The sequence below is a fragment of the Rhinolophus ferrumequinum genome, chromosome 9 (genome assembly GCF_004115265.2).
Source record: "Rhinolophus ferrumequinum isolate MPI-CBG mRhiFer1 chromosome 9, mRhiFer1_v1.p, whole genome shotgun sequence".
Taxonomy (NCBI): domain Eukaryota; kingdom Metazoa; phylum Chordata; class Mammalia; order Chiroptera; family Rhinolophidae; genus Rhinolophus; species Rhinolophus ferrumequinum.
Genome location: NC_046292.1, coordinates 71,863,561 through 71,891,446, shown reverse-complemented (window position 1 = coordinate 71,891,446; position 27,886 = coordinate 71,863,561). Strand labels below are relative to the sequence as shown.

At 42.1% G+C, this 27,886-nt stretch overlaps 1 protein-coding gene across 1 annotated transcript; it reads left to right on the top strand.

Moving 5' to 3' along the window:
• The first annotated feature begins 1,180 nt into the window (after positions 1–1,180).
• Positions 1,181–20,023, top strand: NRSN1 (neurensin 1). Its single transcript, XM_033115918.1, has 4 exons — positions 1,181–1,343; positions 3,131–3,205; positions 8,440–8,637; positions 18,299–20,023. Exons 3-4 carry the CDS (start codon positions 8,449–8,451, stop codon positions 18,695–18,697), a joined length of 588 nt encoding a protein of 195 aa, XP_032971809.1. The 5' UTR covers positions 1,181–1,343; positions 3,131–3,205; positions 8,440–8,448; the 3' UTR covers positions 18,698–20,023.
• Positions 20,024–27,886: the final 7,863 nt, after the last annotated feature.

The following is a 27,886-nucleotide window of genomic DNA, read 5'->3' as shown; positions in this document are numbered from 1 at the left end:
TTACTTTGGTCACTCCACTGTTTAATAAAAATAGTTGTTCCTTAGTGTGTTTAGGCAAAAATATCACTTACACCCTCACTCTTCTCTAGGAGACACCCCTGTGGATTCCAGTCCACGTTTCCCATTCAGTAGTGTGGCTTGTGACAAGTTAATTGTGAGCCTGTACCATCACGGGTGCAAGTCAATTCTCTCTGCACCTCAGTCTCCTCATCTGTAAAATTGGGATAATAAAGAATACTTACCATAGAAGGCTGACGTGAGGATGTAATGATTTCATACGCATACAATTCATATATGTGTGCGGTACCTCAAACAATCCCTGGCACCTAGGAAGCACTACGTAAATGTCCGGTGTTATTATCATTTCATGTGCAGAATGGCTGTGCAAAGATTAACTACCTTAGGAATCATTTTCATTAAATGCCACTTACCAACGTTCTGCAGCGTCTTACGAAGCAAGGGGTCACTGAGTTTATACACTCTCTTGCTCACACCTACACAGATTTTCTGAGGTATTCACAGGTACTTTTCTGGTGTGTTCTTATCTTCATGCATCTGTGAGTTTTTCTTGAATATTATCATTGATTCCATTTTCTTCATCCTTCTTCCATCTCACCCACTGAGACGTCCTGACTTTGAGGTCAGGGGCGAGATGAGGAACTGAAAGCACCCAATGCTGACGCAGTGAGGTTTGTTTTGTTTTGTTTTTTTCATTTGGGCAGCGCTTTGCCAGTTAGCAAAGGTCCTCACCCTGTGTGTCTCCTCAAGGACAAAAAACAGGGGGCACAGAAGTCTCTACACATCCCCAAAAGGAGTGGTGGTGGAAGAAGCAGACTTCAGGTGTGTCTGCCTTCTCTATTCATTAAAAGACAAATAAGTGTATCGAGCCTGTTGTGGCCAGACATCGTGCTGGGCGGGAGAAGAAAACAGTGGACAAGGCAAAAAGGCAGGCAAGGTTCCCGTCCCGTGGAGCTTCCGCAGGGCACACACAGGGACGAGCCTTGCCCAGAGAAGTACAGGCCCGAGTCGCAAGCCGGAAGGAGGCTCGCGCGCCTGGTCGCTCGGGGCCCCGCCCACTCGCCGCTCGGGCCTCGCCCACTCACCGCCCGCCCGCGCAGCGCCGATCCCGCCCCTGTGGAGGCAGCAGCGGCGACTGCGCGGGCCTCAGATGCGCGGGCACGCGGGGCGCCCAGCTGTCAATCACACGCAGGCTGAGCTTGGTGCGGCGGGAGCCGCGGCGGCGGCGGCGGCTGCGGCGGCGGCGGCGGCGATGGGACCCCAGCGAGAGATCTGCGGCTAGCTGGCTGCACTTGCTCCACGGGTCAGGGGATCGGAGGGGCCAGGTAAAGACATGCAAAGCCCGGGATGCGGTGTTCTATACTAGGTTTGTCTCCAGTTCTCCCTCTCCTCCCTTTTTCTTTCCTCTTTCCTCATGCACAAATATTCGTTCTCTCTCTCTCTCTCTCTCTCTCTCTCTCTCTCTCTCTCTCTCTCTCTCTCTCTCTCTCTCTCTCTCTCTCTCTCTCTCTTATACATACACACACACACACGTATTACCGACTCATGTTTATTATCTCTACAAAAATCATGATATTAAAATCCGTGGACACTTACAAATTAGGAGTAGCCAACACAAATCGCTTTGGCGATTTGTGGTTTGTATTATGTAAGAATTTGGGAGGTATACAGGGACAACTTAAGAGTTTATTTTCTGTGAGTCAAGAAAACTTGTATATTAGTAAGAGTGAAATATATGTACTTGGAGTTTGCAAAGCTGGTTTGATTTGTTTTCTAGGCTGAATTTAACCCCCACGTGCCTTCCCCATTCCTTTGCCAGGTTTAAAAATATTTGAATGCTTTGATATTATCTCAGGACCACTTCTGTGCTTAGAAAGGGGCGTTGGGTGGAGGTAAGACCAAGGCTGATTACCTCAAAGAAAACAGAGCTGGAGTTAAACAGTTGTTTGCTTAATTGGTTCCTGGCTCTGGAGCAGAAATGTTTTCAGCACCTTGGAAAGCTCCAAGGGCTCCAAGCCAGCCTTTGGTGAAGAGCAAGTGTGGAGTCAATTCCTATAAAGAAAATGGGGGAAGGCGACAGATAAAAAGAAGGGAGGTTGAATTGAGAGAGAGAGAGAGAGAGAGAACAGGAAGGGAAGGGAGGGGGAGGGGAGGGGAGGGAAGAGGAGAGGAGAGGAGAGGAAAGGAGAAAGATAACAGTGGCTTGTTTTCTTTTGCTTATCCAGATCCAGGATACCACAAAATAAAATTTCGGTGCAAAGAAAAAAAAACGAATCTTGGAGAAGGTTTAGTTATGGTTCATATAGACAGAACCTGCAAAATACTGAAAACAGTTTGTCAGTTCTCAACTAGGCTTACTCATCTCAAGTCTTTGAGGTTCTCCTGCAAATGGATGGGGAACTGTTCATTATCAGAAAGAATTCTTAAAGACCTCTTGAAAAACATGTCCCCAGTTATTATTTTGTTTCACATGACTAGAATAATGTAGGAAACCAGTAGCTCTAAAGCTGGCAATGACTTTTAAATTAAATCTTGCCTGGGTACCTGGTTTTCTTAGGCAGATGGAAAATAAAATGATCATGATAGGAAGAAAATGGATATAGGAGTGAAAATCAACCAAATGAGTAAATCATCCAAAGAGCCTTACTAAGTCTAAAAGGCATGTAAGTAGATAGATCGGAAAATGCAATGGCTATAAGATTCATTTATTTTATAATATAATGGAACAGGCGCCAAATAGTTCAATTCTGGAGTATCTAGGAAGCAAGTGATCATTTCACTTAGAATTTTTAAAATAAAATGGTATCATTGACTGCATGGGATATAATTATATCAAAATAAGAATAGTGTTTATATAGAATGTTATAGTTTACAGAGTCCTTTTTATTTATGTTGTCTCATTTACTCTATAAACTCTCAAGAGAACCCAGTAGAAAGTTACAAAATGTTATACTTTTGTGTGAAAAAAAAGCTATCTCTACTCTTCAACAAGAAGTCCTTTGTCAATGTTTTCATCAACATTAAAATGATTCTGTGTAACTTACGAGAATGGCTTATGAAATTGAGGTTTTTGTCTGGATAACATTCTGCAGAGATTTTTTTTCTTAAATAGGATTGAAGAATGTGCCGTTAAAAAGAAAGGTCAAAGAGTAAATAAAACAAAAAGAGGAAGAGGAGGACTTCAAAGGTAAGACTCAAACCTTGTCCCAGGTAGATTTATAAACACTTTGTGATGCACGTAGATAAAGAAGAGATTTAAAGAGAATATGGGTTCTTCCTTTTATTTTGGTTTTGGACTTTATTATATACCTTACTTGAAAATACATCTTGAAAAATTAAATTAATAAGATAATTGCACCTCATTACCCCTCTTTTAAAATTTATATGGTGGCTGCACATCCACTGACTTGCAGGGTATAAAAAAAGCACATAATACAGAGCCACAATCTCTACCTCTATTCTAGGAAAATAAAGTATCTCTCAAATGATCCATTGATAGAAACACATTTCCAAGTTTTAAGGTCATGCTCACATAATTTCAGAATGCCTGCTTTAAAAGTGAAAAAGCTGTTAACAGGCTTTCGTGCCTTCCTGCATCCACTGTGCATCTGAATCTTTTAAGTGAATTGGCCTTTTGGTTTGGTGTGAGATAAATGTTCTGAATCATCTATGTGCCTATACCTTGCAGCACTGGCCCTGTGGAAGAGTGGCTCTAATGGGAACTTCACTCTCATTATCTCAGAATGATTTTATGGGCGAGAAAAGCAGCATGAAAATTGAATGATATTTCAAATAGAATAAATAAAACAGGGCCTGTACCGGGCTTCACAACTGACTCACACAGAGCCATGGGAAAACACTCATCTTTTTGTGTCTCAATTTCCTGCCTCTCTTTGCTGAAGGAGCTCATGAAGACAGATACATAAAGTCTCTGGTGTCCTTAGAATTTCATGTGGCATACTTATTTCTGTTTTCATGGCTATGAACATTTTTTCAAGTAAAATAAAAAGTAACTGCACATCTGAGACAAATTTGAATTTCCAACAAATTGATACTTTCATGTATTGGCACACATAGAGATCATAGTAACACATGTATGGTTTTGTTTGCCAAACAGAGGAATTGTTCAAAGGATTCTCAACATCTGTGCTCCCTCCTGCCACAAATACCTCATTTTGGTGCCCATTTTGTTGCATTTATTGCTTCATGAGTGTTTATCCTTCTAATCCAAGAGTCCATTGAGAGCAGACTATGCCCAACTCATCTTTGTAACCATCGCCTCACATAATCTGGCACAGAATTAGTGCTTTAAAAAACATTGAACGAACAGAGGAATGAAAAATGAAGGACCACTCAGCCTATCACCCATTCCAACCCATGTAGAACTCTGTACTAAGAAATTTCAAAGTGCTTGGGATCAACATGGTAAACAGGACAGAAAAAGCCCTGCCTTCATGAAGCTTACAGTCTATCATGTATATGGTCTATCAGACCATAAACAAATAAACCACATAATAGAGTATCAGGTACTAATAAATGCTGTGAAGAGAAACAAATCTGGACAAGGGGATGGAGAGTGATAGAGGGCTAACATTTCATGTACTGATTGCAGAAAGTCTTTTGGAAGAGTTTGGAAGGGGAGTTAAGGTATGATTTTCTCCTATGGGTTTCTGGGATATGATAGTTGTGCCGTGTTGCTGAGAACTCAATGCCCATTTAATGTATAATTGTCCATGCAATTGAGATCAATATCATAGACAGATTATAAAAAAAAAAGAAAACCATGGATGTATCCTCACTTATCATCACCTAGAATATCCTTCAGGGAGAACACAAACAATTGCCTCTTCATAGATGACCAAACAACCAGATATTAATGTTGCTTGTGTTCCATCATGCTGGCCATGCTGGCAGTGAGGACACAACACACCCCACTAGAGTGTTCTATAAAATGAATATTCATAAGACTCATTTAATACAAGGTTGGAAAATATATTCCCTCCCCCAGTCCCCAGCTCATGCACTTCCTAGGATGTTAAGGCTATCTCTAAAAATCGGAGCTCTCTAGGATCTGTCGCATAACAACAATTACAGATTTAACATTACTGTTTTTGCGGCTGTTGCTACTATAGCTATTGAAATACGACTATCAGAATTCTCATGAAACATTGCTCATTAGGCAAGTGCTGAGCCAAGCTAAAAAGCTTTTGACATATCTTCTGTCCCTTTGCAACCCTAGTTTATTGTATAATAATTACCTAGCTTTTACAGTGACTTCATAAGTAGATTCCAAATTACTGTAATATTTTCTATATTGTGACAAAAGGTTACTGGCTTCTCTATGAGGAATGTAGCTCTGTTGAGATTTTGTAGGCATAAAGTCTCACTCTAATATGTTATATTTTAAAATTCATGATCCTGTAAAGTGTTAATTCTTCTCTAGGAGTGAATCCCAACAAGTTACATGTTTGGGAAGATGTATGAATCCCTAAGATCCTCAGGGATTACTGTTTTAGGCAATATTCATGATACTGAACTTAACTTATTAAACAAATAAACAACACATTATCATTCATTCTACTTAATACCAACTAATTAAGCTAGTTAATAGCTTATATGCTCTTTTAAACTGAAGCTTCATACATACAATAAAGCAGAATTTGGGACAATGACAATCAATCAATGAGGGTGTGGGAGGAGGTGGGAAATCATTAAACCTAGTTGTTGATCCAACAAAAATAATTGACTCATTCTGTAGATTCATGGCCAAAGACTCCTGGAAATCTCCATCGGGAAGGAAGTAGAGGCTTTCTGGTCCAACCATCTTAGGTATTTTAAGGGTGATGACACCAGAGCCCAGACAGGTTAGTGAGCTTGCCGGAGCTGCCATGACCAGTAAGTGGCAGATGAAGAACTAGGGTTAGATCCCAGTGTGCTTAGCACAATGCAGGCCACATGCTTTTGCTTAGAGGGGAAAATAAGGCTTATTAGGATTCCTTTTCTGGAATGTATCTGGCATCACTAAAAATCCATTCTGCTTAGAACAGAGCCTCCATCCCTCCGCCTCAACAATTGTCTTTGACACTTTCTCTCTCTCTTATGATGTTACCCATGTTGCATTTAACAAAGTTAGACTACTGAGTCTCGTGCTACAAAGCAGAAACAGTTAATCCGATGTGCCGGAAACAAGCTGTGCAGGGAGTGACTACAGTATGTCACATGGTCCTGCTCTGTATGAAAGTTCAAGCCTGAGAAAGAATGACTTCAGCATCTAAAAAAATAACTCTTACTGTTGCTATGAGGGATTTTTTTTTTATTCCTATCATATATATTTTTGTCCTTTGTTTATGTTAAGTTCTCTGATGCTTTGTAGGAAATCTGAAAAAAATATATTTGGATGAGTCGGTTCTGATTATCCAAGTATATGATTCAGTCCATGTGTTAATTGTCATGTTTCATCTGCTCCCTGACTCATGGTATAACCTTTAGCAGATGATTTTTCTATGCCTCAGTTTCTTCAAGGACAAAGCAGAATTAGTAATAATAATCCTATCTCCCTTTGACTGAAATTTTATTAGAATGTCTTAAAAAGAAAGCACCTTTAAAATTATGCATTACTAGTAATAGGCTCTTATTAATCATCTTCATTGTATAAGCAGTAAATAAAAGGTACTAAATAGGTCATATTAGAATTTAAAATATGAAAACTCGTATGAATACTAGATTAACAAAAGTATTTGATGCATCAGGCTTTGCTCTGCTAATCTGCCAAAGTACATTCTAAACTCTTGATTTTTTTAATGAAATGATATCCTTCCAAAATGTCTATAAGTTAAGAAAACAAAAGCCTCCCCTGCTCTCTCCTCCTGGGTGATATCTTTAGATGGTGGCTATACCTGAAACAGAAAGATGTTTCAGGGAGGTAGGCTAAATGTAATATTACTAAATGTAATATTAATCAATACTTTAAAAGATGAGGTTATTGGTAACCATCTGTAGCACATGATTGCATCATTTGTCTAAGATCAAGGCCATATTTTCCTGAATCTGACAACATTTCCTCGCACAAACCCATTTGTGCCCAAGGGCGCACATTTACAAGATATTCTTATAGGTTTACTTTGTGGCCGTGGGACAGGAAAATGCTAATTCTCCCTGGCTCGAACTTGGGTGGTAGGCCCATGATTCTATCTAACCAAACCAAATGTCCACACAGGGGCACTTGCTAGAAATTTAGATTATCTTTTTTTCTTGTAGATAAACATAACTACTTAGTTTCCTGATGAGTAATTGGAAATATTTAATGTCTTCTGTTAGCCTGGATGATAGCACAAACCCTGAGAAAACCTGATTCAAAGGGAAAATACCCTTCTATGTTCTTCCTTGCTTTGTTATTTTGAGACTATGTTCACACAGGGAAAACCATCTAGAGGATAACTGTAACATCTAAATAAGTATTTAGCACCTCTAGCTACATGCTAATCTGCTTATATGGCAATCAGAAAACAAAGGAGCAGAGAGTAACTGAGAATTCCCTTACTCATCAAAATTGCTGTCTCTTCAGTAAATCCTCTTTTAAACCATGAATTAATAACCAAATGCCTGTCTCTAAGGGTATTGAGTAGGTCAAATCAAGAAAAATGCAGAGTCCCAAACAACTCACCTGGAATATAGTTTCATTTAACCACTCTCCGAGTTCTTATTTATACCAGACACTTCATGGAAAATAATACAAGGCAGGGTCTACTCCCTACATTTTAGCATCCCACATGGACAGATGTATCCACAGAGAATTACTGAAATATCAGGTGTTACAGTTAGTGATGTGTAAATTATTGGCCAAGCCATTAGTGATTAATAAAGCGTGAGCGTAAGTTGCTCAGCTCAGCAGGTTTTTAATAAAGTGTCTGTACAACTTGACAATTAGTTAAAATGTTAGCGCAACATACATGAGATCCAAAAGCAGAATTTCAAACTGCTAAGGGTAACACCATGTCTTTTACACAAGGGAACATGGTTAAGCAGCTGAGAGGACAGTCTAAGACAAATTCCATCTGTATAGAGTGACTGCCTGCCAAACATCTAAGTGTAAATACGACTGGATTCTGAGAGATTGAAGATTTCTTGTCAAGATAATGAAAATCTCGGCTTCTTTATTGCCATTTCTTACGTGCTTCACGGTTAAATTTTTGCATACTGTAAGTGAACTGTGCTGTTATGTCTTATTTCATGTATGAAGAAACAGGTCTAGTCATTGAGTATTCTGTGATGTTTTGTATTAACCTTATAAGAAAGACAGGTCTTAAAAAGTGTCTTATAAGAAAAGAGCAATACTCAGCCTGGTTCTCACCTTTAATGTGCCTTTAATGATCCTGAGGCCAGAGCGCATGAGGGTGATGCACGTGAATGTTCTCATTCCAGCTGGGAAGGATGAGTTCTTGTAGCAACGTCTGTGGGTCCAAGCAGGCACAGGCTGCTGGCGAGGGCGGGTACCAGCGCTATGGAGTCCGGTCCTACCTGCACCAGTTTTATGAGGACTGTGCCACCTCGATCTGGGAGAATGAGGATGATTTCCAGATCCAGAGATCACCTAACAGGTGGAGCTCAGTATTCTGGAAGGTAAGTCAAGAGCATGTTTTTAATTCAGGAAATGGAACAGGTGTTGGATATGCTGAGTACCGTAGCTGTAGAACACTGGAGAGGTTTGGAACTCTGTGTGTGCCTCACTCCCAGTGATGCTAAGTGCAGTTTTCCTCCCTTAGGAAAGGAGACTATAAACCGTGGGCTGAAGAAAGCCTCTAAGCACGGCATCATTGTTGATTTGTAGGTTAAACAGCAATAAGTATAATTGCCATTTTTATTCTTTTTGCTACTGTTAGTCATGTGCCACTAAATTCACCAACTGTGAAGCCATCCATGGACAAAACATTATATGCTGTCAGCCTCCCTCACAGGCTTGCTAAATATTACTTGACAAATTACAACAATGATTAAAAAGAAATAATTAGGGGAGTTAATGCTGAGACGTAATACAGTGGTCAGCAGGTCAGCTCTAGCTCTACCAGCTATGTGATCATGAAGCTGTCTGAACTTCAACTTCCTCAAATGAAGGAGCCTCATTAGACTATGTATTCAGTCAGCCAACACAGTGAGCACCTACTCTGTGCCAAGAAGTTTCAAAGTGCTGGAGATGAGAGTGGTAAACAGGAGAAGAAAAAGTCTTTGCCCTCATGGAATTTATAATCTATCATGGGAAACAGACTATAAACAAATAAAAACACATAATAGAATGTCAGGTAGTGATAAGTGCAATGAAGAGAATAAAACAGGATAAGAGGAGCAGGAGTGATGGGGGACTGGTATTTACACGTGCTGATTATTGAAAGCCTTTCAGAAGAGATGACATTTGAGCACATACCAGGATGAGCTGAGGAAGCAGACCATTACATTGTCTGGCTGAAGGTCATGCTAGGCTGGGAAAGCAGCAAATCTAAAAGCTCTGAAATGGGAACAAGTTCAGTGTGTTTGAAAAAATAACAAGAGATACAGTCTGATTGGAGTGGAATGAGAGGGAGAAAGGACAGGCAATGGATTCAGAAAAATAATGGCACAGATAATTTATGTAGAGCCATGTACATGATAGCGAGGACCTTGGTTCTTACCTTGAGAAACATGAGAACCCACAGGGACATTTTATGCAAAGGAGTGATACGATCTGACTAACATTTTAATGGGATAATTCTGGCTGCTGTACAGAAAATAGGTGATAGAAGGACAAGTGTAGAAGCAGCTAGATTATTCAGGAGGCTGTTAAAGTACCCTGGTAAGAGATGATGGTGTCTTATATCAAGGTGGTGGTAGTGGAGATGGTGAGAAGTAGTCAGATGTAGCATAAAGTTTGAAGACCAAGCGCTCAGCTGATGAATCAGATGTGAGACAAAGAGGAGTCAAGCATGACTCCAAGTCTTGTAGCCCGAGCTATTTAGTGAATGATGTTATCATTTACTGGGATGGAGAATACTAGGAGAGTAGTGGGATGGGTGGGGAACCAAGAGTTTGATTCTGGCCATGTTATCTTGACGATGCCTATTAGACATGCAAGTGGAGAACTCTAGTGGCAATTTAAATGCACTGATCTGCAGTTCATGGATTGGGAGTCGTTAGCATATAGAATGCATATAAGGCACCAGACTAGATGGGATCACCTAGGAAGAGAGTAGGGACATAGAAGAGGGCGTTGAGACATTCTAACATTTAGAAGTCAAGAAAAGGCTGAGGATTCAGGAAGAGATGCTGAGAAAATACAGCCTTGGATGATATCTCAGGTCCCATACTGCTCTAACATTCTGTGCCTCAGGGATTTCCAACCATCCTGACTTTCTCCCAAAAGATCTCAGAATTTTTAACATTGATATTGATATAAACTTGCAATTAATGGCAATACTGTAACAAGAGACAATGTAGCATAATGATTATTAGCATGGACTCTATGTCCTCAGACTGCATGGTTGAAATCTCAGCTCTTCCATTTAATAGCTTTGCAACTTTGGACAAGTAATTGACCTTAATGGGATTCTTACAGTGATACATATAGTACCGATCATATAAAGTTGTGAGAATTAAGTAAAATAATACTTGCAAAGAGCTTAGAACAATGTCTAGTATGCACTCAATAAGCATTCGATGTAGAAGTTACTGTTACCAGATGCCATATGGGACACTGAGTTCTGAAATGAAAATAAAACTGGAAATCTAGTTAATAAATAAAGTATTGGGTAACATAGTTGTTACCATAGATTACCCAAGACCTTTGTTAATTCAAAATCTTAACTAGTGTCACATGCTCTGTTTTAGAATTGATCAAGCCATCATCCTTGCCCTGTAGAAATGTCACCTCTGGTGAATCCTCACTGGCCTGGATCAAAGCAATACATAGCCATGCTTGGCACATCTTGTATTTACCCACATAAGTGGGTGGTTGCTTCAGTGTGTGTCAAAAAGCAAATATTTGCTTGACAGTTCTGTTGTGCCAAGAGCCTAAAATGCCACTGACATACAGAATACTGTCAGCATTCGTGGGTATCCAAAGCAGTGGTGGGTTATGTGATTTGCGATGCTGTCAATCCATCAAACAATATATAGGTATGGATTTAAAATAAAGAACTCACAGTAAATTACCAACCCCAGAATTCAGATTTCAATATTTTCTCCTTTTTATTTTGCACAAACAAGAAAGTATGTGTTCCTGTTGTGTTGGACCTACTTTGGAGAAAGAAAGAAAAAAAAAAACAGACAAAAGTCCATGGCCTCGTAGAGATTATGTCCCAGCAAAATCCAAATCCTAGACTCAAATCCTAACCGCTAAACACTGGCCATTCGGAACCCTATAGTCAACCTGAGTAACCTAAGTATCATTGTTTCGTCACCTCCATCTCCTCAGCAGTGGGCAGCATGGAGGGGCTGAATGAGAATGGAGACTGGTATCAAATGGGCCTGAGTTAGAATATTTGCTCTGTCCCGTGGATCTACAGAGCATCTATCTCACCGTGCTATTCTTACTTTCCACAGACATTTGTATGTCCACTCTGCACAAGGCCATGTGGTAGGCTCTAGGATTCAGTTGTGACTAAGATGCTATTCTTCACCTGGGAATAAGAGATAGCCCGGACTCGGAGGAGTTCACAAGTAGGGAAGGTGGGCGTGTACATAGATGGTCACAACCCAACATGATCAACACTCCCGAGTCATATTATTTACTGGGGGCACAGGGTTCGGGGAGGGGAGGACCTGATGCAGCCTGAGGAGGAAAGAGCTCCACAGAAGAGATCACCTGTGAACAAACAGCAACAGGGCACCCCATAGAAAGAAAGCCCTGCAAAAACTGAGCCGTGAGAGAAGGCAGCATGTTCTGGAGGCTGCAAATAGTTCAGTAGGGCTGGGGTACAAGCTCGGACGTTGAAGGAGAGGGGTCAAGAGATGACTGTTGGAACGCATACAAGAGCTGGATCATGGAAGACTTTTCAACGCCGTGAAACAAATGTCTCTAGAAGCTTCCAGTTTGAGTACAGTGAGGGGGCAAAGTCATAATAACTCTAGGCTTTCTTGGGGAGGTTATGTCATAATCAGGCATGCGCACGTGCACACACACACACACACACAGACAGAATATTGCACACATTCTCTGGGCCTCACATGTTCTGCATTATGGCATGGTTGCCTCAGCCACCACTTTATCCCAGTGCCTGCAACTGTTGCCATATGCAAAACTCTATGTGACATGGTCCCACCTACACGCTGCCACCCATTGCTGCTGCCTAAGGTGGAATGCTTCTTCTTTCTGATCCTTGCACTAGACCTTGACTAAGGCTGTTGCCACCTGATTGTGCAGCAAACAGCCTCAGTCTGGCAGGTGTGAACTAATGGGAGAAGTCTTCTCACTCCCAATCATTCTTTCCTCACCTCAGCGTTATCCTCCTTTTCACCTTGTCCTCAACCACTCAAAGGGTGTCCAACAGCCATGTTCAGGTACAAGGCAAGACCACCTCCTCCATAGCCTTACTCAAGGAGAAAGAGCTTCTTGCCCCTCTCTTTTCTCTCAAGGCCTTCCTCCTCTCCATCCTGATCGCTCCAGCTTCCCCTGAGCTAAGTCAGAATTTAAACTTAGAGCTTAGATTTGTCTTTTAAAGTTTTGCTGGACAGTAAGGAGCTGGTTTTATAGTAAAAATGAGAAGAGCTATGGAAGCCTCTTAAGAGAAACCACGTGGCACTCATTCTGTTTTTAAACGTTTTCTCAGATGGTACTTGAAAGATGGATAATGCAGGATGAGAGTAGCAATGGAGACCATCAGAATGACATTGCGATGATATAAGAGTAGCTGCACCATTAGAGCAGAAGTAGGGATGGAGAGACGAAATTCAAGGGAGCATTACCAGGTAGAATCAATAATATTTAATTATCTACTGACTGTGAATGTGAGGACAGACTCAGTGAATGGGTGGCTAGCAGGAACACAGAAAAATTGGGAAGGAAGGAAGGAGTACCATTTTTTGAATATTTTTGGTTTCCTGAGCCTCGGGGACGTTTTTGTGTAGATCCTCTTATTGGCTCTCAGAAATACGAGGCTAGAACCTAGGAGAATGATGTAGGCTGGAGATGGAGATTTGGAAATCATCGGTCTATGGGTGGGGTCTGAAATTGCAGCCACAGGTTAAACGCTAGAGAGGACATATTGAACAAAAGGTGTGAGTCAAGGGTCGAACCCTGGAGAATACCAGGGTTAACTTAAGAACAGTGTCTGGTAAAGTGGGCTGAGAGTGGGTTATTAAAGAGGTAGATGTGGAAAGCGAAGAGAGTTGTCTCAGTGGTAACAGTAAGTGATGGTTTTCAGAAAGCACGAAGGGCTGCAGAACATTCAAATGAGTGCAAAAGAGAAAAATCCCATTTGATGTGACAATTAGGAGGTCTTTAGTAACTTCAGAGAGAACAATTTCAGTGAAATCATGGAGGACCAAGCTTGGCTATCAAGGTCAAGACTGAGTTCAAGCAGTAGCTGGAGAGGAACACAGGGATCTAGAATACGTTTTGAAGGAGGAAGCAGTTGAATGCTAGAGGGACAGAGCCTCTGTAAGGTAGAAGAGCTAATGTGGGATAAATGGGTATCACTACCCAGGCGAAGGGCAACTGTGAAGACGGTAGGAGGTAAAGCATGTGGAAGGACCTAGATCATAGCCTGGCATAGGCCATGACTTTGTAAAGCTCAGTGTCTTTACAAGTAGGTCAAGCAAGAAGGTCAGGAGAGATGAGCTAGAATCTGTCATCACTGCTGGCAAATGACACCACTCATAGCTCAGACCCTGCTGAGGAGAGGTCAGCAACAGCCCTCAGGGCTAATGAAGAAGAAAAGCCAGGCTTCACTCCTGATGTGCTTCCCCTGAGTTACCTCTAACCCAGATGGCTCCTTACAGAGTTAGCTCCAGCCAGCATTCCCCGCCACACGCTGTTCTTCCCTGCCACACTAGTTCTTGCTTCCAACAGTCATTACTGCCTCCTCTCTGCCAGAACAGCTGCGTTGCTCCTGCTCCCCGGTCTGCTTATTGGAATAAACTGCATTTTCAGAAATCATCAGCTCATGGAGAAACAACGAAAGGGATGTTGGTCAAAATAACAGCCGTCTCTGTCTTGTCGCCCCCAGCAGCAGAATTTCTGGAATTCAAGTTCTCTTTATCCAGCCCTCCTTTCCAGGCGCAGGGACGGGGTTTTCACACATCCTCCCTGCAGTCAAGAGAGTCATGAGAAATCACAGCTCAGAAACTGTCTTTGCTGCTGTCTTTTAGCTTTGTTACTGTCTGGGGAGGTCTCTCTCTCTCTCTCTCTCTCTCTCTCTCTCTCTCTCTCTCTCTCTCTCGTTGTTGATCTAATCACCTGGGGGAGGCCTCTTGCCCAGCAGCATTTCAATTCTTCTGCATGGCCCTGCATGGGGCTGCTTTGGTCTCTTAGACCCTTAAAATACCTCTGTGTTGCACTGCTTTAACTCTATTTAATAGAGAGCCCCCTTTTAGACCTAGGACCACTTCAACTTAGAGCTGTGACCAGAGACAGTTGTTACGATATTGTGTAGCATCACCACCAAAGTTCTTTTATTCTTTCCGGTATTCCAACATGGTACCAGGAGTAAGCTTATGCATCCCAACACGCCTCTTCACCTCCATTATATGCTGAGGAAGTCAAGATGCAGGGAGGTTTTGGTCCTATCATTGCTCCTTCACACCTACCATCCCAAGCTCTCCCTGGCATGTCTTAACAGATTTGGAGTCCCTCTCTGGTCACACCTCTTGGAGATCCTCATTAGCTTTGCTCTGATGGCTCCTTCAGCATCTTTGGAGTTAGCTCTTCATCACCTTGCGCTCCCCTCCATAGATGGCCGGCCTCTCTCTGCTACTCCAATATAACAAGGAAAAGGGAGGAGGCTCAAGGAGGCCAGCCTCTTTCGAGTTCTTAAAGTGAGCAGAAGTTCCGCCATCTGCAAGTCATGGTTTGCCTTTTAGCTTCTGAGTGATATTCCAAGAGTGGATCTTAATCTATAAAGCACTGCTGAGCTGAGGAGCAGACTGTTCTGAGAATCAATCACCTGGCTCCATATGCAGCAGTCTGGTGGTTTAGGTTAGTCAGTCAGGAATATTTATTAAGCACAATAAGAGCTGTGGAGAGACAAGACAGAAATAGAAGATCCGTAACACTGGCCTCAGTTGCTCTTAAGAACCTCATGAACTAAGATGGATACATTTTCGCTGGCCTCCATTTTTGAGAATGAGTGCCAATTCTCGAGGAGGGAGGTGATTTAGTGACATATGCAGCTTGTCACCATGGATATTTAAGTTAATTTTGTTTGTGCATTCAGAATTTTCCAATGTGAGTCACTATTTTAAAGTTATTTTTAAAAGATAGTCTTTGGAGGTGAATTTATTCACCACCATTTTTAGAAAGATGTAGAAAGCCATTCAAACTGTTATATTTTATAACCCAAGTTTTCCTGTATTACTAATATCTTCTGTAGAATAGTTTCTCTTTTTTTCAGAGGACATTATATTGACTTTCTGTTTTTCAGTTTTCTTTTTACAATATTACATAATGGAATCTTGTCCATGTATGGTAACAAAAACTCTTGTTGCAATAAAAAAATAGCAGGTAGTATACGAAATAGTAACTGGTGAAGTAACGTGGGAAAATAAAAGAGGGGCGGCGCTTAGAAGTCTTGCACTGGGTTAGAGCCAGGTCAAGGCACCTGCTACTATGGGACCTGCAACTATGCTTCTTCAACCCTAAAAACTTCAGTTTCCTACAGGTAAAATGGGAATAGAAATACCTACCTCTCATAAGATGCTGGTGAGGATAAAGTGAAAAATACACCTAGCAATATTCTTAGGTCACAATAGATGCTGTCAACAAAAGGTGGCTGTTACCAATCCAATGCCAGCAGGAGTCTCCAATCTGGGGTACAGTAAAAGAAGAAACTTTATTCAAGTAAAACAGTTTGCAAGCCTGGGAAACACAACCTCCAGAAGAAACAGAAAGTGCATTCCACTGAAACAAAGGGGAGGCTGGCTTATATAGAGAAAGCTCCCACCCTGGTTCCTGATGGGTCCATTTTTCTGCAATCCAAATTTGCACAGTTTGATTGGTTCAAATAGCAGGGTCTGATTAGCTGGCACCACTCTGATTGGTCAGTAAAGATGCAAATGAGGATGTAGCTGCACAACTCTGATTGTGCAGCGGTCAGGTCTCAGCCCATTGGTCAAAATACAATTCCAGGAACTTCTTTGTAACGGTCAGCGCACACTGTGCAGAAGCATAGTGTAAGACGCTGACAGCTCAGCCTGCGGCTTTCTCCAGAAACGCAGCGTGCATGAGAGGCCTCACCAATGGCTTAGAGACTTCTGGTTATAAATTTGAGCCCAATTAACCACAAGGAGTCCTTCTTGGCAGCTATATCCCTTTTCAAGGTTCACAATGCCCAATATACTCGTTCCCCTTTCCCCTCTTTGTTAAGGTGATGGATTTGCAATGTTTTCCTTCTGTTATCCAAACCTCTTTATTAGTGTATTACCCTGGAATTTAATAAATAAATAAGTTACACATACTTTAAATGTTCCAGATTACATGGTGTTATGCATTTTGTCATTTTCCCAACCTTGTTCTAACTAACAGTAATTAGAAACAGGAAGAAATGAAAAATGTGTTTAAAAAATAAATAACTATGTTAGCTGTTCTTTATTCCAAGTGCTGAGTGTTATGTTGTAATGCGGATGCCAATGCAGCATAATTTTATGAGAGGTGCATTTCCCAATAATAACAGCTACTTGTTACAATCTATTACTTAGCCAGGCACAGGACTAAGCACTTTCGTGCATGTCTCATTTAGTCCTCAAAACAACAGTATGAGGTACGTACTATTACCATTTATCATTTTAGAGATGGGAAATTAACAAGAGAGTCATTTAAGTGACTTTCTAGTTGGCGATGCTAGACTCCAAGCCTGAGTCTGTTATCTCCACACCTCTGAGCTTAGACCACTAAATGGTATGTTACATTCCATCTTCAGCGTGCTACATTTTATTAGAACTTGAGCTGATGCAATGTAACCTCCATCTGCTATTCCTAACAGGTCTCATCTGCACAAGTAAAACCCAAATAGTTTCATGTTAGAGGAAAAAGCACTAGCCGGGGGTGAGATCTGTGGCTTCTCACCCTCCTCTGCAACTTGCTAGCTGTCCATTCTGGGCCAGTGACCTACGCTCTGTGAGGCTACGTTTCCTCACCTGTAAACTGGCGATTATGATTCCTTCCTCCCTTACTTGAGGAAAGGGTGAGTAGTTATACAGACTGTCAATGTCCACCAGCCAAAATCACCGGTACATACCAATGTATTGAGCGAGTTGGGTTTATTACGCATCGTAGTGAGAGAGATGATCCCATAGGGTATTTCAGTAAGGGAGTATGAGAAGGGACATATTACAGGCTTTGGTTGGGTGGTTTGGGGGAGAGTCTAAGGGAACAGGACATCACTGCTTTGTCAGGGACAATTCTATGATTTGATTTCTTAATGAATCTTATCTATATGGAGAGCAGCCTAGCCAGACTAAAGCAGTAATTGGTAAAGAAACAGCAGTCATTCGTATTAGTGGCGGGGGTGAGTAGGGAGGGGTGAAAGGGGAAGTGTTGGGTATTTTGTGGCTTGCACAATGACCTTGTTTTTGCTGTGCTTAGAGAAAACGATGAAGTAGTTGCACTTCATCACAGGTACAGAATGAGCTTGTCTGATGTTATGTTCTATGAGATTGATTTGTGCCGACAGGAAAACAACATGGCTTCGCTGTGAGCTCCAGGCAGCTTCTAACAACATCTATGCCTAGCGGATAGGGTCAGGCCAGCTCCTGGAAATCAGGGCTGCTTTTCTCTTCCCCAAGACCTAATGAGACAATGTAAGCAAAAGGGGGCTTTGTCAACTGCAAAGCTTTGTACAAACTGCAAGCACAAAGGAAAAAAAAATCATGACAGCACTGCAATTTCTGGCTGGCATTAAAATCAGAAAGGTCTTCTTCTGCCTTCTTTTTAAACCAGAAAATTGTGTAGGCATATAAATTGGGGGTGACTAGGAAAATGCACTTCCCTTCAAAAAAACAAACCAAGAAAAGTCCTGCCCTGGGAAGCTCAGGGATAGCTGAAGCACCGTGCTTATCTGTCTTGTTTCACTGTCTTGTTTCTTGTATCTTGTTTTTCTAGGTCGGACTCATCTCTGGCACAGTCTTTGTGATTCTTGGATTGACGGTTCTGGCAGTGGGCTTTCTTGTGCCCCCCAAAATTGAAGCTTTTGGTGAAGCCGATTTCGTGGTGGTCGACACACATGCTGTCCAGTTTAACGGAGCCCTTGACATGTACAAGTTGGCAGGAGCTGTGCTCTTCTGCATTGGGGGCACGTCCATGGCAGGGTGCCTGCTGATGTCGGTGTTTGCAAAAAGTTACTCCAAAGAAGAAAAATTCCTGCAGCAAAAGTTTAAAGAGCGAATCGCAGACATCAAGGCGCACTCCCAGCCCATTACAAAAGCTCCGGGCCCAGGGGAAACAAAGATACCAGTCACCTTGTCCAGGGTTCAAAATGTGCAGCCTGTCTCGGCAACCTGAACCAGCCCCACACCACGACCAGTCCCCACCTCTCTGATTTACTCACAGGGTTACAACAGAGCAAGCCAGCTTTTGAAGTGACAGAGATTTGGCGTTGATTTGCACAGGACTGTGCGCAACCGTGGGCAGCACAGGCGTGAGCTCACACTCGCTCAGCCCAGTGGCTCTGGTGGATGCCATGTGTCCAGCTGTGCACGGGCTCCCAGCTGCTTAGAGGGTGTTTCTGTGTGCCCGCCAGTGGTCCTGTCACACTCCCCTCCCATAGATTGTGACTTAGTGTCATTTTCCGTGTTATTGGAAAACGCTGAAACAGTTTAGACCAGCCTACCAATCGCTAATGTGGCCCATTTTATTTTCCAATATTGGTTTTTCTCATCTCCCCTGTGTGGTGCTGCCTTCCATTCCTGTCTCACTAAGTATAAGATATTGTCATATGTATTCTTAGAAAAATGAAATTCCCTGACTTTGAACCAAACGCTAGTCCTTTAACTATATCTTAACATGAGGTTCTTGAGATTGGATACAAATTTATCAGAGTTCTCCATACATCATTTTTTTCTTTAGTTTTTTCCTCTTAAAAAGCTAAAATTGCCAACTGTAGAATCTTGGGAAAGAAGTTAATGTTGGGAGCATTTATTTACACAATGTCCAAAACAACTGACTTAGAAGCCAAGAAATTGGAGTTCCTACTATTAACTAGCTATGTGACCTTAGGGAAATCATTTAATCTCCCAAGCCTCAGTTTTCCCATCTGTATAATGGGAGTCCTGGAGTGTGATATCTGAGAATCCTTTTTTATCGTGTGTCACCATGTCTCCCCCCTCCCAAGGATGTTTATGATGTTCTTTGGCCCTCACCACAGTGGGATTCTTTCAGACCTGGACTCTTGGAGAGTCGCCCAGTCAGCAGCCTCTGCCCACCTACCCTTAAATATCCAACCCCAGCAGTTTATATGATGCTGCCATATTTTTATAAAGACTAAAGTAAGCCATTATCAAATAAGAAACCCCTGAGTAGATATTAACCTTAAAAAGGGTTTTCTTTCTCCAAGAAGACCTCTTATTCTCCAGCAAGATGTTTGTCTCATACCTTTGCAATTTTATTTAATCTGTGGATTTCAATGGACTGAGGAAAATGGAGGATGTGACCTTGGTATTCTCTCAGACTTTGTGCACCTTTGTATTCTTTTTTTTTTCCCCTCCCTTCACTAGATAAATAAAATATGTGAACGAGTGGAACCTGAATTGCATTGTCATTCCCTCAGTGTCGCTATTTTATCCCCAACATGTAATTTTCCATTCTGAGGCTGAATGAACTCTGATGTTTCCTTGGCTAAATGGAGGAATAAATGAAGCAATTAGTGCTCTCTGTGCAGACTGTTTATTTTGCCCAGTCCAGCATAAAACACAGGGCAAATCAGCCCCCTCAGCAAGGATCATTGGCCAGATTGGGGAGAAATAGTTCCAGTTTCCTCAGGATCTCTACCTGTTCGTGGAAATACCATTGTAATTCTATTCTTTAAAGCCATCTACAAGCCCCCAAGTATCTGTTCAAGGCAACAGCATTTGAAGCTTCCCATGCTTGCTTCTGTGCTGTGTACCAATGGATCTCTGAGGAGGAGACCTGACTTTTAAAAGCCTCCAAAACAAACACTAATGGCTGTGGGGCATGGGAGCTTTTAGGTACAGGCGTGATAGCAGCCACGAAAAAGCGGCTCTATTCCTCAGACAAAAGCCTAAAACAAGCCAAGATGGATAACGTAGAAGTTGGGTCACAGTGATTCAACCTGCCTTGTGTTTCCTGTCCTGCCCAAGGTTTGTGGAAGTGGGAATTTATGAGGAGCAAGGATTGGGGGATCTTATAAGAAAGCAGAGGAAGAAGTTGAAAGGTATTAGGAAATACACCTTGACTTTTGGAAAGAGCGCAAGCCATGTGTAATCAGAGGGCAAGGAGCAGTAGACTGAAGACTTTTTAAAGCAATTTTCAGGCCCAGTTGGGGAGACATCAATGGTGTGGCAAAGCAGAGGGTGTCAGAGCCTCAGCCTCAGCCTGTTTGCTTACCCTGAGCCAATCCTTCAGTACTGAAATTTCTAAAGCAAAGTGAAACCACATACCTATAGATGGGGAGCGAGGTGGGAGAGGAGGTGCTCAGGCTGCAATGGAGAAACTGAGAAATGAGTTCTGGCCTGGGGACCACATGAGCAGAGGCATGTGGGCCCACCCCAGGCAAAAGACCCCCACACCCCCATGTCACGTCAGCCCTGATCGGCCACCTCCATCTGCTTGGGCACTTCCAGTGGTTGGACCCCTACTGCCTCAGAGGCACACCACATCTTATGTGGCTCTACATGGTTAGAAAGCTTACCATCATGTCTTTCCAAAATCTGCCTAACCCTTCAGCACACTGGACCAAGTACTAGAAGTCAAAGTTACCCACAAGTCTAACGCCTCTTACAAAAGACCACCTAACCCACCCCTGCTATGAAGTTGTTCACTCAATCACTTTAAATCCTGTCATCTCCCTGACTGTCTTCTTCAGGGAAACATTTCCACATATTCTCAAAATTCCGAATTGTCCATGTCACCTATTAAATGAGGTCCGTAGAAGTTTTAAAATGTATTTAGGTTATTAGATTCCCTAACTTCATGAATTGCCTTCCATGTGAAATGCATAGGCACCCAGCACCTCAAGCTAGAACACTGATGATGAGAGATGTGTAAGCAGCCGCTCTGTGCACGTCCCTGGCCTCCTGTGACCTGTGCAGCTCCTTCCCAGCTTTATTCTGGCATGTGTCCTGGAACCTGCATTCTAGCCACACTCAGCCATTCTCCTCTCTAAATGTGCTGCATGTTCCAGCTGCCGTGCCTGCTGCGCTCACAAAGCTTATTTTCCCAGCAATAACCATCTGCCCATTCTCTGGCTAGCAAACGCTTCATTCAAGGCCATATCAAGAAATAACAGCAATAACAATGAGCTAATTTGTATCCAATGTGCTACTGACGCATTTTATGTATAGTAATAAATTTAATCCTCACAAAAACTCGAGGAGGTCGGGGCTATTATATGCCCATTTCACAGGGAAGGAAACAGGCAAAGAGATAACTTGTCCAAGGAGAATCAGTAAGTGACAGAATTGGGATTCAAATCTGAGTAACCTGGCTCCAGAGGCAGCAGCTGCACTTTCATCCAATACACTCTCCTGCCTCTGGAAATGTCACCTTCTTTCTTCTGCAGTTCTCTCCCTCACTCACTCTCTCTCTCTCCATCTCCTGGTTCAGACTTAATGTCTCTTTCTCAAGTGCCACCATTTTGTACAAACACATTCTGTCGCACTTATCTCTCTTTATTATAGTGATTTGTTTATACATCTGTTTCTTCCATTAGAAGCTAGACTATTAGTTGCTTGGGTACAAGGAGTATGACTTAATGAGTGGTGAACCCTCAAAAGCAAATACATAAAAGCTGTTTGCTACTATTATATGGTCATTTAAAACAATTATTGTATTTTTACCTCGAGCCAGGCATTGTGTGTCCACTGCAGGAAACAAAGAGGTACATAATAGGGACACTAAAGTTTCTGCATATCTAACGTATGTGCATGTGCGTGTGGACTAAGAATGAGAGTATGGCTATGGCTGCCCCCGAGCAAAACTCTCCTCAATCTACCATTTGTTTTGTGGGGAGTCCAGCCTAATGGTGATCTTGCCATCAGTCCATGTAAAAACAAAATCCTCCAGCCAACAAACCGAGCCATAGAGCTACCGGTCCTACTTCTCATTCCTGAAGAGACTGATGGAAGATCTAGACCCATCCAGTCAGGAGCAGAGTGAATTGTCTCCAGCAGACCTGAATAAATAAACTGATCCTTCACCCTTAAATAGGAAAGTACAACCAGAATCATCAGATATCTGAGGAAAACCAGCACCTTGAAAGAGGATCTATATTGGGAATAATAGACTCCATGGGAGACATAAGTATTTCAGGTATCACAGGAGAAGGCTTTAAAAAATCTAATTAGTCTTCAAGAAAAACTGCATCAATAAGATAAAAATAGAATACTATGAAAAGGAACATCAAATAGTTTAAAAATAACAATTTCATAAGAGAATAAGTTGAAGGCATTTCCCAAAAAGTAAAATAGCCCCCATAAAAATAACAATATGAGACAAAAAACTCAAAGACAGAGAGTCAAAAAGATAACAGAAAACCAAACAGAAAACATTAGAAATAAAATAATAGAAGAAAATTTCTCAAGGCTATAGAATACAGAAATCTTCATATTGGAAGTGCCTGCTAAATATTCAGCAATGTGAATGGTTAAAAAAAAAAAAATCAGACACATTCTGTGAAATTTTAGAACTGAAAGATAAAAAGGATCCAAGAAGCTTCCAGAAAGAACCACCAACATTTACAAAGCAGTAAAAATCTGAGTGAGAAAAGAGAAAGGCTGTGATTTCATGTAACTAATGATAAGGTAACTTTTAGTCTACAGAAAACACATATGCTTTTATCAAAAAGAAAAAGGAAAGCAATAGAAACCCAGAAAGAAAACTTTAAAATAAACTGCAAAAGGAAATTGTGGTCCAAATATTAAGCACAACTGTGGATTCATGGAGGAGAATAGACTGAGAATAAGAAAAACAGAAGCCATTTGAAATTTCACCTTGCTACTAGGCACATTCTATTCCTAAGAGAACAGGAGCTGGCATGTTGAACCCACAGAGAAAGAACTAAACTCTGCTGCCTCAGTAGCTCTGCAATGACAAACATTTTACAAAGTCAAAGGAAAGTATTTGTTTTTACTTTCAAAATCAAGCTATAGACAAAATAATAGACTAAATTATGATTATGAAACAGACTGCATTTGTGACAAATTTGATGATATTAAAATAAAGGTAGAGCTGGAAAAATTTTGGAAGCAGAAGGGAAAAGCCAAGAGGAGATCATGGTAAGAATACAAATATTGTTGTCTTATTTAGTGAGGAGTCAAGAGTGATGGGGTGGCCAAATGGCTCAGTTGGTTAGAGCGCGAGCTCTTAACAAGGTTGCTGGTTCGATTCCCACATGGGATGGTGGGCTGCGCCCCCTGCAACTAAGATTGAAAACCGGTGACTTGGAGCTGAGCTGCACCCTCCACAACTAGATTGAAGGACAATGACTGATGGGTCCTGGAAAAACACACTGTTCCCCAATATTGCCCAATAAAATTTTTTTAAAAAAAGTAATTGTGTTTTTCTTTTTTTAAAAAAGAGTAACTATCTCATGTTTATGGAAATAAACAATTGCCTAGGTTTATTATTTGCACTTATAAAGATAACCCAACGAAAGAACTCAAAATGAAACATAACAAACGTTGGAAAGAAGAGAGGGACTAAAAAGAGATGTAGAGAAAATAAATTATACCCTATCTTTCATGGTAGGAAACCAGTCATTATTGTCTCAGTTAATAAATCAAGAAATAATAAATAACTATATTATTCAGAGTTATGGGAAAAGCCACTGGAAGAGTTTCAAACAGGAAATATTACAAGAGGTTGACTCTGGGGGGATGGGGAAGGGAAGCGGGGGAAGGCAGGGCTGTTTTCACTCACATAGTGACCACCAGGACAGATACAGTGTCTGACCTGTGGCCTTTATATAGACTTGAAGCAAATCACTGCTGTATTAGATGCTATTAAAAATTTTTTTTTTAAATCTTCAAGGGATTGTTTACACAAAGGGATTTATCCTAGATTAAGGCTCTGGGAAGGCCTCCCTGAGGACATGATATTTAATCTGTGTCTTGAAATTTGAGTAGAAGTTAACCAGGTGACCCTGGCCAGGGGAATTTGTTCCTTTTGCAGGAGGAGGACAGTGGACTATGGGAAGAGAAGAGCTTTCAAGGCAGAGGCAACAGTGCCTACAAATTCCCACAGCACGTTGGAAGAATTGTATTACTAAGTGCCTTGTAGCTGAAGAAGCGGAGCCCTGGGGGAAAGTGAGCATCTGTGGTAACAAGGGCACAAAGCTATATGGCTCCAAGGTGAACAACACCTGCTAGAGTTGTGGAACAGGCCAGACTGGCGCATGAGGCTGCGTCATGGCCGAAGGTGAGGATTCCTACATAAGGCCAAGATCAGGCCCGAGGAGAAAGGGAAGCTTGAGGATAGTAGAAGCAGCTCAGAGCAGCAGGGAGCCGATCAGAAGCGAACACAGAGCTGACAAGGAGAGTGGATGCTCTGTGCCTCGATGCTTAAGGTGGTGTTGCCTTTCACTCAAGGTCCTGGTCTCCAGCACGTCACCAACATCAAACGCTAGTCCAGAGCAATCACTCCCTGGTTACTTCCATTGCCTTCCATAAATGGAAAATGTCAGCAAGAAATTTTGAGCACATTATTCCCATATCTTGCCCTTGGGTTAATTAACTATCAGCCCTGAGGGTGAAAAAGAGGAGAGAATCTACAATCTGTGTTTAGCTAGAGAGTGTCTTCCGGAGTACTTACTGCATGAGGAGATGAACTCAGAAATGGAGCAATGCCAGGGAAATAATCAAAATAGTTTACACCTATTGAGAGCTTTCACTGGGGCATGCAATGTGCTCAACACTGCCATGTATTTTTGCTTTCAATTTATCCTTGAAAGAATTCTAAGGGTGACTACTTTTTTGTCATTTTACAGATAAGGGAGTCTAGGCTCAGAGAGATGAAGTAGTTCGCTCAAGAACATGTAGCCAGAAGTGATCATACCAGCATTTACACCCAGGTGGGATGACTCTAAGATGTCCTTTCCTGTGAATAGATTCCTCTGGAAAGGATGAGAAAGTAGCTGCATCTCATCTCTGTTCAAAACGTCCAAGATCAAACATGCCCGTCATCACAGAGCTCTGCATTTTCATAGAGCATAAAAAAACGGGCAGGAATATACACGTGTGTCCATTATGTGGGAATTCCATCTAACCCAGTGCAACTAATGAAGGCAAAACTCCCTCTGAACTTAAGTGCTGAGTTTACAAAAGATCAGTCCAGACAGCTCTTGTCGTTTTTGCAGAAATTTTATACAAGGCACATCTGCTCACCTGTGAACTCCTTGAAGGGTGATGCCATGTCTTACTCATAGTTCTCCCCAACACCTAACACAGTATCTAGTTCACAGGAGAAGCTCGATAAATGTCTGCTGAATCTAGGTGTTTTAGTTCAAACAACTGCAATGATTTTTCTTACCAGACCATCCTCCTGGTGACCTCCACCACTTTGTATGATATTGATGAGAATCAGGTTTCCCATGCAGCACCAGAGTGCCTTGCATGCTTTGACCCATCCTAAAATGCCTCTGTAGGTGTCATGCAGGGACTCTGGTCCCGCTTGCCACACAAGAACGCAGGATATGGTGAGGCCAAAAAGGACCACCAACGGAGCCATGGATAGGGGGTTCATACCAGTATACTCTCGCTGGCAGCTGGGTTGGAGATACAGGAAGCAGGAGCCACACGATCCGCAATCCGCATTCCACTTCTCAGCCAACCAACCAACCCCCTAGCGTAGCCACGGCAGTTATATCAGTGGCTAATGGCTAACCGGTAACAGCTGATGGCCACCCAGCCACAGCGGATGGCCATCTGATTACAGCTGATGGCCATCTACTACCCGAGCGAGCACCTTTCCACGTGAGGCCGAGGAGCCTGGAAACTGCTCTCTGGGACTCTGTCCCCACAGCAGGAATTCCTGGAAAGTAATAGTGCCTCAAATCCCATGGGTGACTTGTGTATGTTTAACTATGGAGCACAGCCCAATCTGATTCAAGGAAGCAGCAAAGCCTAGCAGTGAAGCATGCAGGCTCCCCAGTCAGACGCCATGCATTCAGATCTCGGCTCTATCACTGTGCAGGCTGCAGCACTTTGACCAAATCATCTCAACCCTCCATGCCTCAGTTTCCTCAGCTATCAAGAATTATAACACCATGTACCTATCAGGGTTGCTGCTGAGAATCAAATGAGTTACAGCATCGAAAGCACTTGGAACAGTGACTTAGACAGACCCTTAATGAATGTCAGTTGTTATTAGCTGGGGCGTGGCTCACTTAAAATACCCCCATTTAAGGTTCCAATGGAAAGCTCCCAATTGCCTGTGTACACATTTTCTGTCACTTCTACAGTCACCCCTACTTTCAGGTCTGAAGTGATTTGGGACCCACCAGATAGGGCACTGACCTTTTCAACATCAAGTTTAATTAAGGCCGGTGAGTAGCTAAAGTGTAATGTTTCATGTCTTTCCATGTAGTTCAGTGAGAAAGATTTATTAACTCGTTAAAATGTCTTGTTAGTTATTTTCAGCTACTCAGAATGACTGCTACTTCCAGCCAGCAACTTGTCCCAGAAAAGACCAAGAATAGAATCTGACTTTATTGATTTCCTAGGCTGGCATTTGTGTCACTAGAGCACGTTGCTCCAACATTAGGATAAAAAGCTTAAACAAGTGGCGGCTGATAAAAATTCACCTGCCTCTAATGACATGAAAAGGCTGTGGACGTGTCATGGTGAGGCCATATCAGGCTGCCGCTATACCCTGCTTCTCCGTGCTCTAGAGTGGAGCTGCCTGAGCCAGCTGAGCAATCGGTTCCAAGGAGCTGGGTCTCTGTGATGTGCTGACCTTGCTCCCTGCAGACCAACTGGTTGAATCCCCAATCTCAAGCTCCTCCACCCCAGTCTCCCTGTGGCCCATCAAACCAGTTGTTTCCTTTTCTAAAACAGAACCTCAGCCACTTCCCTAGCTCCCTCACTCACCCTATCCCTTCAATCAAGTTGCAAATGCATAGTCTCCTCTGGGGAAGCTCACTTTCTGGAAGACAGCAGAAATCCCCGTCAAGACACAATTCCCCTAATTTCCTTCTCACCCCCATCCTGCAAAATGTGCTTAACTTTAGTGTACAATAATGAATCCACATTTATATTTTTGGTCTATATGTGCATACTCTCTATTCTTTCTAGTTTTTTTTTTTCCTGGTTGGATTATAGAAGCAGAACACAGCAGTTAATAATACGGGCTAGGAAGGGGTGAATCCAGACTCTGATTTACTATTAGGTTGGTGCAAAAGTAATTGCAGTTTGTGCAATTATTAACCTTTTAAACTGCAAATTACTTTTGCACCAACCTAATAGTTGTGTGACTTTCAGCCTATCACTGAATTTCATATCTTATGGACCTCATCAATAA